General features: G+C 49.7%; 1 protein-coding gene across 7 annotated transcripts in view; it reads left to right on the forward strand.

Annotated features, from left to right (window-relative positions):
* LARP1 (La ribonucleoprotein 1, translational regulator) overlaps nucleotides 1-13,573 on the forward strand; it is a 53,712-nt gene that overhangs the window by 12,291 nt on the left and 27,848 nt on the right. For 4 of the 7 annotated variants that reach the window (XM_081035194.1, XM_081035195.1, XM_081035192.1 and 1 more), the window contains exon 2: nucleotides 3,009-3,143. The exons of the other annotated variants lie outside the window; for them this stretch is intronic. In XM_081035194.1, coding sequence (XP_080891320.1) covers nucleotides 3,009-3,143 — 135 coding nt within the window. The remainder of the gene's footprint in view (nucleotides 1-3,008; nucleotides 3,144-13,573) is intronic. 7 annotated transcript variants of the gene reach the window in all.

The raw sequence follows: 13,573 nt of genomic DNA on the forward strand, positions 1-13,573 counted from the left end.
CCATCTGTAAAATGGGTATAGCATCTGTCTTTAAGGCCCCTTCCAGCTCAAATACTCTGTTAGGCATCAGCCTGGCTAAGGCAGATTTTATATCTTGGGGTGGAAAGGGGAAAGGTTCTGGCTAGAGGCCTTGTGTATCGTGGCCGTGCTCTTTGGGCATTGGAACTCACTGGAACATTAAATTCTCTCTGGGGGCCACAGACACTGGAGAGAGACTCGTCCAAGGCAGGCCTGCTCCTCACACAGTTGTTGGTGTGAGCCCTGTGTAAGGGTAGAGTAGACAGTCAGGGCAGGAAAACTGGAGACCAGCTTTCTAGTCCCAGCTCTTTGGCTCACTTGCTAAGACACCTCGGGCAACTTACCGAACCTCTGGACTCCCTTTCCCTCTTCTGAAAATGAAGGTGTGATTGAGTTTGAAGACCTTTCAAGATCCTTTCCCACTAAGATTAAGTTCTATATATCAGATTGGAGGTCAAGGCTGCAGTTTGCAAGAAAGATGTCATCTAATTGGGATTGTTTTCCCCCCCTGATTGGACCGGCTTTCCAGTGAGTCATCCCCAAGAGCTTGGCCAAGGCTGTGGGATACTTCTACCCAAGGATGGCGCGTTCTGCCCTAGCCTGCTGGGAAACTCTGACTAAAATGGGCTGCCCCAGAAGGGGGTGAGTGCTGAGGAGCGGTGTGGAAACACTGGTGGCCCATCTCTTGGCAGGAACATTATTGAGAAGATTCTGACATCCTGTACCTGGTTTGATTAGGTGTTTCCTGAGAAACCCCCTTCTGGCCCTAAAATAGAACCTTGGTCTGGGGGCAGGCCAGGGTCAAAGTATCAACCAACTGGCTGCGTAGAAGGGAAGCTGACCATCTCAAGAGACAGGATTCTGAGTCCCCAGGTGTGTCTAGAGAAGCACCAGGGCGTGAGACTAAGCTTCGTGTGAGAGGAACTCGCTTAGCTGCTACCAGAGTGAAAGCCATTCATTTCAAACGTTCATTTGAGTAACCTACTAAATGTTAGACCATGGAGTCCTGGTGGGAACAAGACTGAAGGGACCTGCCCTCATAGTTTCCCTTCTCCTGGGGAGAAATAGTAAGCCAACAGTGTAGTTCTGCTTATCATCCCAGAACTTAATACAACCGTTTGAGTCGCTGATTTGTTGGTCAATATTTGGACAGGTCTCAGCCCAGCAGTTCTTCTTTTCTACGTGGCAGTGATAGAGGTGGCACGTGTTCTGGTTGGGAAGGGCCACCACAGTTTCAGTCACATGTTTGGTAGTGATGGCTGGAACTGGAGTGAGTGCCTTCAGATGCCCCCTCCAGCGTGGTGGTTTCGGAGTAGTAGGTTTTACTCCTCAGTGGCTTAGGGATCCCAGAGAGAGTGTTCCAGGAGACGGAGTGGATGCTGTCAGTATTTCACGGTTCTGGGCCTGAGCGCTAGCACAGCGACAGGCACCATATTGTGTTGATAGAGGCCACAGATCCTGCAGAGAATGGCGGGAAGGGGACACAGGCCCCTTTCAATGAGAAGAGGATCGATTTTCAATCATCTTGAAAACTACAGGGCAGTTGCTGATAGTGCTAAGTGCTGTGAAAGAAACAAAGTGAGGCAATGTAACAGACAAGTGTTGGGGTGTGTGGCTTGGGGCAGCTTTAGTCAAGATGTCAGGAAATGCCTCTATGGTGAGATTGATAAGAAGCTTGGTGACGAGCATTCTAGCCCGGAGGAACATCAAGTACTACTTGGTGAGTACTTGAATTTAGCATTCTCCGAGGAACCTACTGAGGTTTGTATGAGTGAGAGGTGAGGGGCTCAAAAAATCAGAAAAGCAAGAGGCATTTGAAGTCCAGTTTAGGAACTTTGGATTCTGTTCTGAAAACAATGAAAGAAGTGGCATGATCTTATTTCTGCTTCAGGATTTCTTCGTTCTGTGGAGAATGGACTGGGGTGGGGACAGGAAGAAACCAGGCTGGAAGAAGGGAGACTGCTTTGGAGACTTCTTCAGTAGTCCAGGAAAAAGATGGGAAGGAATGGATGAAGGCATAGTGGCTTTGGCCTGATTTATTTATTTATTTATTTATTTATTTATTTATTTAAGCTGTTTTCCCCAAGACTAGGCCACCTAAAGAGGAACTTTTCTGATTGCCATTTCTTCTTCCTCTCTTCTCAAACTGTCCAGAAATCAGGTTAGTTGCACTGTGCCCATTAATCCGAAGGGTGGACTGGGGCAGGCAGGTGTTTTTTCCCTGGGCTCTGGGTCTCTTGGCCCCAGAGCCAGAAGTGTTTGTGTTTCATTGTCTGGACCAGTTTCCCTTGGTCTGTGCCATGCTCCATGCCCTAAAATGGAGGTGGGTGAATGTCCTGGGGACACCAGCAGGAGCTGAGGCATGGGTGTTGGGGCCTGGAGGGGCGGGGTGAGCCTGATCTGGCTTTTCTGTTCCTGACTTCTTGTCAGAAACTGCGGTGACTTTTTTTATTTCAGGTAAGATCTTCAGGGTGGGGTCAGAACAAGCTGCCTTAGGTGAAAGTCTGGGGATCCAAGTGCTGATTTCAGTCCTGCTCTTTCATTTCCCCTGGCTGGACCTTCATTTTTCACAACTTCTATGAAGGGATTGGATCCCATGCACATGCATGCAGTTGCTCATCTATCAACTGATGGGCCGTTATCATGTCCCTGGCTTAGCCACGTACCCTAGAATCTGCCTCGTGGGTAGCTTGCCTGGTGAGGACAGATGCCCAGGAGAGCCAGGCCAGACTGTGCCAGACCTTCCACTTCTTGTGTGATTCTCAAACTTCGGAGCCACCACCTGCATCTTACTCATTATCTTGGTTCAAAACAGCTGTATGGGATCTCGCTACAGTTAGGATCCTCAATTTACAGGTGGGAAAACAAGTTCTAAGAGGTTCAGGAAGTTGCTTGGGGCTGTGCAGTAGTTAGTAAGTAGCTGGGATTCCAGTAGATGGCATATTGACTTGAGTTCTCCTTACTTATCATCTGGCTTTGCCTTCTCCCAGACCACAGAAGTATATATACCCAACCGGAAAACTTTCTGGGAGAGGACCCACACCAATCTTTAGACAGCAGGAATCTCTACGGGAGCCTGGTGGCCCAGCCTGGAGGTCCCAGCTCTGCCCCTCTGGCCACCCTGAGTGAGTATGAGCCAGGCCCTGGAACTTGTGATCCTTCTGGAGAGGCCTGGCCCCTCTTGCCCCAGAGATGTTCCTCTTTAGCTCTGTTAGGCCACGTGCAGCCTGCTGGAAAGAGCTGTGCTGACCTTGTGGTTTCTCAGGCACGGCCTCCTGGCCAGTGGGAGGGGTGGGGGTGGGGGGTAGCTTGGGTTACCAAAGGGGGATGGGAAACACTATTATGTGTTGGGGCCTTTTAACTTCCTTTGAAGGGGAAATCTTTTCAACTTATCAAACAACACGTGTAATTCATTGTAGAAAAATGTCCAAATATGTTTTAGCAAAGAGAAAACAAATCCTTTTCATAACTCGTCCCACCAACCACCATAAATACTACAAAGCAACCCTATCTTTTTAGACCAGTGCTGCCTGATAGAAACACAATGCGAGCCACATATACAATTTTAAGTTTTCTAGTCGCCATAGTTCAAAAAGTTAGGACAGGTGAGATCAATTTAAATAATATAACCCAAGATGTTGCTTCAACATATATCAGTATAAAAATCATTAGTGAATAGTTCATTTCTTTGAAATAAGTCTTTGAAACCTAGGTGTCTTTTCCACTTAAAAGCACGCCTCAGTTTGGACTAGCCACATTCCAAGTGCTCAGTATCCACATGTGGCTACTGACTATTATATTAGACTGTGTGTGTCTGTGCACGGACAGAAGGGGCCAAAAAAATGTATATACGTTTTCAGAAAGGAAGACTGGATTAAAATTGTAATACTCAATATGTACCGATAACAAAAGATGAATACAAGTCACGTTTGACTTCTGCAATGACAAGAGGTGCTCAAAGTGGTCACCATTAGCGTCCAGACACTTGTGATTGTGGCGAACTACTAAGTAACACACAGATAACATCGCTTAAACTGTGTATATATTTTTTTGGCACCCGCAGTATACACACACACACCTTTTAAAAATGGGATCATATTTTGTGAGCTGTATTTTTCCCCCCCCACTAAGAAACATAAGCTTTCAAGGGCACGTAGCTTGTAACCCTCAAAGCAGCCTTGGTGAGGAAGGCAGCATTTTCCCACGAAGGTTTCAGAGCTGGCCAGCGCTGGTCCTGTGAGGCTGCTGCTTCGTCACTGCCCCCGCGGCCCCTGCAGTTGATCCGAGACCACCCAGCCCAGTCCAGAATCCGCATGGACCAGGTGCCAGGCCCAGACGCACTGCTTTGCCAAGGGTCGCAGGCCCACGGGAAAGCGCCTGACGAGGCACCTGGACATGGATGCGGTGTGGAAAACAAGCGCTCTGAGCCCCAGTTCTGTGCTCACTGCGTGCGCCGCACTCAGCTGCCTTCTAAGAACTTAGTCTCGGCTTTGAAACTAGCCCAGGTACAAAGAGGAAACCACTGGGGGTGGGCAAAGTACCCCACATGGGTTTGCCCTGGGGTGCCCCACATCCCTGGTGGGGGCTGGCCAGCAGAGGGGGAAAGACCAGCAGGGCCGGAGTGGGTGTCAGAAGGGTCATGGGTTGGCCTGCATCAGGTCAGGACTTAGAAATCTCTACATAATTGATTAGTTTGTCAAACAGTCCTGCCCCCCGAGTGCAGGAATATGTGTGCTTCACACCAGGCCACTTTTGTGGCAAGAACCTCATTCCTTAGCAGGTCTGAGATTTGTAGGAGCCTTGTTTCTTTCCCCCCACACCCAAGTCTGTGCCTTAGTTTTGTAGCCTGTAAAATGTAGTTGCCTTCTAGGTGTATGTGTCAGTAGCTTGCTGCTGACCACCCCCAGCCCCTTCATATGAGGGTTGGGGGTGAGCGGCAGACCTTGAATTAGTGTTCAGGTAAAGAGGACCAGATTTTGGATGACTGGGGTTTGGAAGGCTGGGGGGATCCAGGGATGGGTCTTCCTCCCTGTCCCTGTAGCGCCCAGCAACAGTTTCCACAGGCTGGGAGGGGGCTGCTCCAGGGAATGAGATGGTGCCTTGGTTTTTGTGCTCCTCCGGGAGCTCTGTTGCCTTGAGATGGGACACTGTCCAAGATGGCACCTGCCAGAGCTGAGCATTCTAAGCCACCATTCTGATTTCTCCTGGGGTCTAGTCTTACTCATTAAGCCCTCTGTTGAAAGGGTTGGTACTGCCTTGGGATAGCCCTTGGGACTTATTCATACCTCACTAGTGCCCTTCAAGTGGGTAGTAGTTGGCTCCCTTTTATGGAGAAATTCCTTCTCCATAGACCTACAGAGATTAAGGGACCAGCCCAGGGTCAGAATTAAGAACTGGCAAAGCCAGTTTATCCCCCCCACCCCACGCCCACCCTTTAAAGTATAACTAATAAGGGAAAAAAATCAGCAGAGTAAAAAGAAGATAAGCATCAGTCTTCCTATTAGGTAAGATTGCAAGGGAGGCACTTAGCACAGTGACAAATCATACTAAGGGCTCAATAATAAATAGCTCCATAAACATTTTTTAAAAAGTTAAATTTGATTCTGTTGGCTTTTTCTCTCCATGACCTGTGGGCACAGCAGTATGTCCATTGAGTGGGAGGCCCTCTTGCCAAGCATGGGGAAAGGGGTGTGAGGGCATTGGCAGCCTGAGAATACCAGACTGCTGGCTGGGAGTAGAGAGGCTGCTGAAGTTCCCTATTGGCTGCAGCTGGGTTTGTAGTTGCTCTGGGATATTCTCTGGCCTTCCAGGCCTTCCCTGTCTCTCCTCCTGACTTGTATCATCACTACCATTGCCCCTCTGAGGTGACAGCTCTTTGGAGATCCTAGACTTGAGGAAGGCCAAAGTCCCGAGGGGCTTTGGAAACCATCTGGTTCCTTCTCATTTTATAGAAAACTGAGGTTGTCTCTTGGCCAGCGTATCCCACGTGGCACCAAGGGGATCACAGTGTCCATGTTAGGTCTTGCTTCATTCTGCCATGTCCCTTCAAGGAGAAACAGGAGCCCCTTTGAATAGTTAGTGCTGCACGACTGCATATTAGAAGACTAGGCCTGGCAGCACAAGCATCAAGGCAGATCCAGAGCAAATGCTGTTGCTCCTGGTCCTGCAGACACAAGCCTTCAGCTCCCTTCCCTCCCCCACACTGGGCCAGCCTTCGACACACCCTGAGAAGGCCAGGGATGGCCTGGCCAAATGGAGGAGGTGTTGCCCAGAAATGCTCTACATTTCTTGAAAACAGGCCCACCCGTCCACTCTGTCTTACTGATGAGCTCTTCAGAGTGGTTCTGGGAGGGGTGGGAGCCATGGAGCAGACATCCCGGACTAGATACCTAACGGGGGGTTCACCACTGAGCTTGGGGTAGCGTGGAACAGTTTGTCAGTGGTCCTAATCAGGTACTCAGTCATCAATAAATTTCCACAATAATAGCTAACAAGTGTTGGGTGCTTCCTATGTGCTAGGCACTTTCCCAAGCACTTTACAAATATCCACTGATTTAATCCACACAGTCCCATCAGGTTGGAAACTATTCCTATTTACAGAAACCCAGAGTCACCAAGGTAGAAGTAGCAGAGCCTGGACTCTAAGCCCTGGCCGTAGAAGCACCACCCAGTTGCTGGTGGTACAGTTGGATGATCCGGGCTGACCTTAGTGAAGTAGGCAGTTTTCCAGACTCCTCGTCCAGTGCGCTTTCCACAGAGGCATCCATTCTTAATTCTCACCTGTGTTTCTGCATTTTGCTCCTCTTTGGGCCTTGCCTCAATCCCTCTAGTACCATCTGGACCTCAGCATTCTAGGCTTGCTTGAGGTGAGGACATAGTAGCCCCTGGAGGGACAGAATGTTGAACCTAACACCACCCATGTCAGCTCTCACGTCAGCTACGAGTTTCATGGCTGGACCCTTGGCAATCTTACCCACTTTCTGTATCCACAGTACATAATATGGGCTAAATAGTTGTTGAGATGAAGAGCAGTTTTCAGTCATTGCCAGACTGGAAATACAAATACGTTCGTGGCTGCTGTCCCTTCTGCCCACAACAACATTGCAAATTGATCCTCAGCCAGTCACAGGTGGAGTTGAAGATTAAGCTCTTATATAAACAACCTCAGAGGATAGGTACTGGCTTGTTCACTGTTACTTCCCCAGTGCCTGGCACACAGACCCCTCAGTAGCCAAGTTCACCTATGGTGAAGTTTCATGATGGAGTGGCAGGGCTGAGATCTCATAAAATAAGTTGGTATTTTGGGGACAAGTCCGGAAGCTCACTGTGTCTCATTTCTACACTCTGTGCTCTGACGTGGAGAACCACGTCAACCCTTCCTGTATCAGACATTGTTTTTGAGACAGGTGCTATGGTGGGTGAGGAAGTACCTTAGGAGCTGATTAGCCCTGGTCACCAAGGGTAAGGAAAGGTAATTTACCTGGGTGGGTGGTTGATGCTCTCTGTTCAGCTCTCTCCTGTTCCTTGGAACGGGGCCTGTACAAAATCCTGGCTTTTCCACCTCCTGTACCCCTCTCCTGCCTGTCCTTTGTCCCAGAGGCTCTGCTCTGTACTCCATCCTCTCCTTTTGATCTGCTTGAGGCTTCACAATTCTCCTGGGCTTGGTACTGGCCACAGCCTGGGCATTTGGGTTGCAGGAGGCCCTGGAGCATTGCCTTTGCCATAAGCAGTGCTTTGGTTCCTGGCTCTGTGTTGCCTTTCTTCCTTTTGCTGAGTGGCGTTATCCCCACCTGGGAGGTGAACTAACAGGCTCAGAGAAGTGGATTCTGGGGCCAGTGGCCTCAGTCTCCTGTAGGACCTGCAGGCTTGAGCTGGACCCCTTTGGGGACCCAAAGAACCTAGTGTTTGTTTCCAGTATTGCTGAGAGGCCTGGGGTAGCTTGGGATTTCAGATCCTTGGAGTCAGATGGATACCTTCTCGCTGTGTAACCTTTGGCTAACCACTTAGCCTCTGAGTCTCCTCTACAACACGGGTAGCAGTTGTGAGGATTGAAAAACCTAATGCACAAAAGGCCCACAGCAGGAGGCCTGATGTAAGTGCTTAGTAAATTGAGCCATTATTATTTAACTGACCCAGACCTCAGAGCATTGGGTGAGCAAACTGGATTAGGGTAAGAGTAGAGGCTCTTTGGCTGTGAGGAGGAGGCAGGCAGACAGTTGTCTTTAGAGCCTTCATTCTTCTCCCTCTGGCAAGACCATAGTTTGGAGCTTGTTGTGAAACTAAACCCTGAGCCTAGCTAGCCCAGAGGGATCCTTTGTGACCTCACGTCTGTTAAGACACTCAGCTTGTGGCTTCTTTTTTTTTTTTTAAGTTTATTGGGGTGACAATTGTTAGTAAAGTTACATAGGTTTCAGGTGTACTCTGCAATACATCTTCTATACATCACAATGTGTGTTCAGCACCCAGAGTCAGTTCTTAGCTTGTGGCTTCGTGACCTGACCAATCTTGGTACCTGATGCTGGAGTTTGGACTGGTGGGTGAATGGAGGGGGTGGGCTCCTCATGCATCCGTCTAGCTGCTTTTTGTGTGTGTGATTAAAACGTTTTACTTCTTGCTCTGGTGAGCCATTTAATTCCTGTCTGCAAGCATGAGACCCTGGACTGGGCGCTGGAGACCAGGATCCCTTCCTGGTAGTCTCACTCATTGGCAGCTCAGTCCTCAAACATCAGTTGGCATCAGCATTGCCCTTAAAGCTGCAGATGCCCTAGCTCTGCCCCCTACCCCCAACCTGATTTCTGGAGCATGGGGGAAAGCAAGCACCTTGCTTTACAAGGTGCATTTTAACCGGCTGCCCACCCCCGCCCCAGGTGCCCCAGATTACAGAAGTGGTATTGCAAGCCTGCTAGCTCACTGGTCCCAGTTTCCACAGCTGTAAAGTGAGGGTTTTTCATAATTGGCTTCTGCACAGGAACTCCAGATGAATGGGAGATAAAGTGGGAAAGGGGCTTGAGTTCCATTTCCATCAGAAGAGCTCTGCCATTTATTTTTCAAGAAACTATTAAATAGTCAATACAACAGAACATAAATGTTAAATAAAAGAAAAATATAAAAAGGAGAACCCATGTGCCCACTACTGGCTTAAGAAGTGCAGCCTAGAAAGCTGGCTTCATCTAAAGTTGTGGTTCTGGTGGTCAGTGAGCATAAGGATTAAATCAAAGAATGTTAGGACTGGCAGATGGTAGGTTCTCACTACCCCACTGTCAGGGAGCACGAGGCAATGGTCCTTCCATCCTGTGGTGGCCATATTTAGTAAATACAAAAAGCCCAGTTACATTTGAATTTCAGATAAACAGTGAATAATATTTTAGTAGAATGTGTCCCAAATATGGCCTGGGACATGTGTAGTTTTAAAAATTGTTGTTTATTTGAAATTCACATTTAACTAGGTGTCCTGCGTTATTTGCTAAATCTAGCCACCATACTTCTCCACTTTTTTGTTAGCACCAGGTTCAAGAATTGCCTCAAAGAGATTAACAATCTTAATAACTATCATGAGTTTATGGTAGTTCTGTGTTTAACTATGACTTCATTTCAGCTGCTTAAATCCTGTGAGCTAGTAGCAGCTGTTCTGAGCCCCTTTCATAGTTTCAGAAAACCAGAGGTTAAGTCTGATTCTTCTAGGAGCTTCCATGTAAGTAAGGTGCCTTTCTGCCTCCTTATGAAGCTGCTAGCTTGGTCCTCATTCCTGTGTGGCCCAGTTAATGCCTATCAAGTTACAGGCTACATGAGCGGTTGGTCCGATTTGACCATTTCCCCTGGCCTTGTGAGTTACTTATTTGATGGCAGATGGTGTTTAGAACTTCCTGGAGTGGGCTGTGAAGGCCATGCTGTTAACTCCTCTGTCCTGGCTCTTAGCCCAGCAGCCTCAGAAATTGGTGGGGTGGGTTTGGGGGTAGGGGTCAGATCGCCCTCTACATTTACTGAAGGGGGAAGGGTGCTTTTGGTGTGTGAGCAGGATTGGGGAGTCTACAGGTGGGGCAGGTCCTGTCTCCACACCCACGGTATCTCGGGGCTCTGCTCTTTCCCAGTTGGGGAGCACCATGAGGCGCTGAAGGGGCCTCCAAGGCTGGTCCGTATTCACTGAGAGGCAAATCAGCTCCTTCAGGGGAGCAAGGCCAACCTGGCTGAATTGGATTGGGGGTATTGGTCTCCACCCCAGAACTCCAGCTCCTCATCTGCTTCTAGGACACCTGGCAAGCCCTTCCCATTTTCTGTGGTATTTTCAGCTATCAAGTGTTCCCAGCCTGCAGGATTGGAGCCATTAGGTCTTGGTCATTTCAGACAGCAGGAAATGGTTAGTGAGGGTGCCCCACCTGCCACACTGGGTAGATGGCTGGTCAGGCCTGCCTCCCCCACGTCTTCCAGAGATCTAAGGTTCGGCCTTCCTTGGAGAAGTGTGAAGAAATCAAATTGGGGGTGGAAGTGGGTACCCCTCCCAGGTCCACTGCATCCAGAGCACCCCTTCTTTTCCGTCATGTCCAGTTCCATGTGAGAAGTCATTTTCTTAAAAACAGGGACGGTTCCCGTAATGCTTGGGTCCCTGAGGCCTTGCCTCTCACGCTGGGAGTGGGTGTCATGGTGCACCGAGCATATTTGTTGAGGGGGGAAGTTGGCTTTCCCACCTCCAGGAAAAGCTGGATCTGGAGGCAGGAACTGGATGTTCAGTGCTAGCTCCACAGCAATTCACTGGTCACTTTGGGCACGGCCGGAGCCCTCCTGGGCCTCAGCTTTCCTGTTTGTACAATGGGATGAGTTCGCAAGTCCCTTCCAGCCTCTCTTCTTCAATAACAGAGCTAATCCAAAGTCATTTCTTAGGGAGTCAGCAGTCTCTTCCAACTAAGAATGCATTTAGGACGAGAAGAATGAGTGCCTTCCCCGAGGCAGTGAGTGACCACAGGGACCAGGGAAACCAGGTTTGAGTTGGGGGGCGTCCTGTAGCAGGACAGTGGAGTCAGGCGGGCAATAGTGCATTCCCTGTGCCTTGGAACCTTCCTGAGAGGAGCGGCTATTGAAAGCCAGGGCCCAGCTGCCTGAGGACTGCCTGGCCTGTTTCTCAGGCCTAGGAGAGCCCACGAGAGCCCCCAGGGTGAATGTGGCTTGTAGAAGGGGTTTATAACATGTGAATTGATGAACAGTATTTAGAAAGCAGGAGATTTCTCTGATATCCACTTTGTTTCTCTACTTCTCTTGAAAACGCAGGAGCCCTGATAGCACTAAGCCTGGGTCTGAGGCTGGAGCCTCCACTTCTCCTGAGTGGGTGCTGTCCCCTTAGCTGGGGCCTGTTTCCCAGCTCCACGGTTGTCAGGTCTTGTGATTGATGGTACAGCCTGGGGCCTAGGGGCTTAGGTTTGGGACCTCTGGGGAGTCGCTCTGCTGTTCTGTCTGCACACCTTCTGTGACCTCTTGTTTCCCACAGCTGGCCCCTGGTGTTTGGACTGAAGCACGCTGATTCCATCTCTGAGGAGAACAGGGCATAGGTCTGGTCTCCAATGAGGTTGCAGCTGCCAGACTGCACAGCTGTTCAGTTGTAATGCAAAGGGACAATTAACCTCTCTCTCTTCCCAGAAGAGAATGCTCTGGAAATTCCTTTGGAAGCACCCAGACCTGTGTAAACTCCTTCATTCAGTAAATATTGCTGTGCGGCTGCCATACACAAGCTTCAATCCTGGGTCCCCGGGGCCAGTGGCAAGGTAGACCTACCCTCATGGAGCTCCCAGTCGGTCTCTACACAGGACATGGTATGGGCTAATCGAGCCTAGGGGTGGGGTCATGCTGAACTTGGGTTACAGTCCCAGCTCTGCTACCCACTACTAGCATGGTGACTTTCAGAACGTCACTTAGCCTATCTTCTGAGCCTCAGTTTCCTCATCTGTAATCTGGGAATTATCACACCTGTCTCCTAGAGGGGTTGTGAAAAATCATAGCTACTGCATGTAAAAAACTTGGGCACCTTGCAAAGACATAGTATGGGTTCAGTAATTGATTGGCCTGGTGGGTTGAGATACACACAAATGCAGTCATTTCAGGGGTGTGATAAATGTTCCAAAGACTCCAAATCATGGACTGAATTAGAACTTGCTCCAGAGTTCAGAGTTGCTAGTTGGGCAGCACTTTACATTAGGCAGTCAGGGAGCGCCGGCTTGGAAGAACTTATGCTGAGATCTGTGAATAATATCACACAGAATATATACTGTGTGACCTCGGGCAAGTCCATTCCCTCAGTTTCATTTTCCAAACTACTGGAATAATAGTATTTTTGAGGCAATAAATTAACTCACACACAGAAAGCAACTTAGACCAGTTTTTGGTACCTACTCAGCACTCAGTAAGAGGTGGTCATAATTATTACTGTTCTAAATAGAACCGAATGTGCTGTTCAGAAATGTTGGGTTAGGGAGCTGGCACTTGCAGGCCAGGGAATTCACTAGCTGTTGATGTGTTTCAGCTGTGGTGACAGTTAGCTTTGGGGCAGGACTTTAGGGACCTGTGCTAGGAGTGGAGGTGGCCACAGCCACCCGAGGGCAGCAGGGTCCATGTCTGCCGGGAGAGTGTGGCCACCTGGCTGCTTGAGTCACTACAGGCTAAAGATAGTTGACTGGGGCTGGGCCTGAGCCGGGCTGGGTTATCATGTGACCCAAGCTGCCCCTCCTCCCAAGCCAAGGGGCACAGACTGCACTGCTGACCTGGCTGCTGGCTGGCAGCTTCGTTTTACTGGAGCCTCAAGATGGTCTGACCTTCTGAAGGTTTTCCCCTCTCTGCCCACCCTCCCCACAGGGGCGCCCTCAGGCCCCCTCCTGTGTTTCATCTTCAAGTTGGGGGGAATTTGGGGCAGGAGGGCTGGACAGAGAGAGAGGCCTCTGAGAGGTGGTAGCTAACAGCAACGGGGGCACAGGGCACCAGGGACGACTGGTGGACAAGGTGAGAACTGTTAACCGACATTCCTTTTACTCTGTAGAAGAATGTTCCTGCCTAGAGGTGTTAGAGTCGGGGATGGGGTGAAAGGCCTCTGGTCCCCAAGCTTGTTCTCTGTGGCTTCCCCCTCCTCCTCCCCGCTGGGTGACAGCCGAGACTACACCCGGCTTTTCAGACTCTGCCCCAAGTTGTCCTGGAAGGAACAGGCACAGGTGGGTGATAATCCAGACTCCCTCTCCTGCCTGCCTTCCATCCCCTTAGATGGTTTCGCTGCCTTCCACAGATGGGGTTTGGACTGCAGTTCAGGCAGATGGTGGGGGCAGAATCCATGTCAGGTGGGCTGGACGCAATGCCTTTTGTCTTTCGCCTTTTTTCTGCTGGGGACTTCAGCTGGGTGTGCTTAGTGGTTGTTTCCCTTGCGGCTTTCTGGGTAGGGAAGAAATGTTGCTGTCATCCAGTCCTAGAAGTGTCAGTCATTCTGCCCTGTGACCTTAGGTTTCCCTGCACTGGGCCCTGGTTTTCCCAGTGTAGAATGATACCCCTGCAGCCCTGCCATTGAGGGCCTGCCCTGTTGGCCATGATC

The sequence above is a fragment of the Rhinolophus hipposideros genome (assembly GCF_964194185.1).
Source record: "Rhinolophus hipposideros genome assembly, chromosome: 23".
NCBI classification, from domain to species: domain Eukaryota; kingdom Metazoa; phylum Chordata; class Mammalia; order Chiroptera; family Rhinolophidae; genus Rhinolophus; species Rhinolophus hipposideros.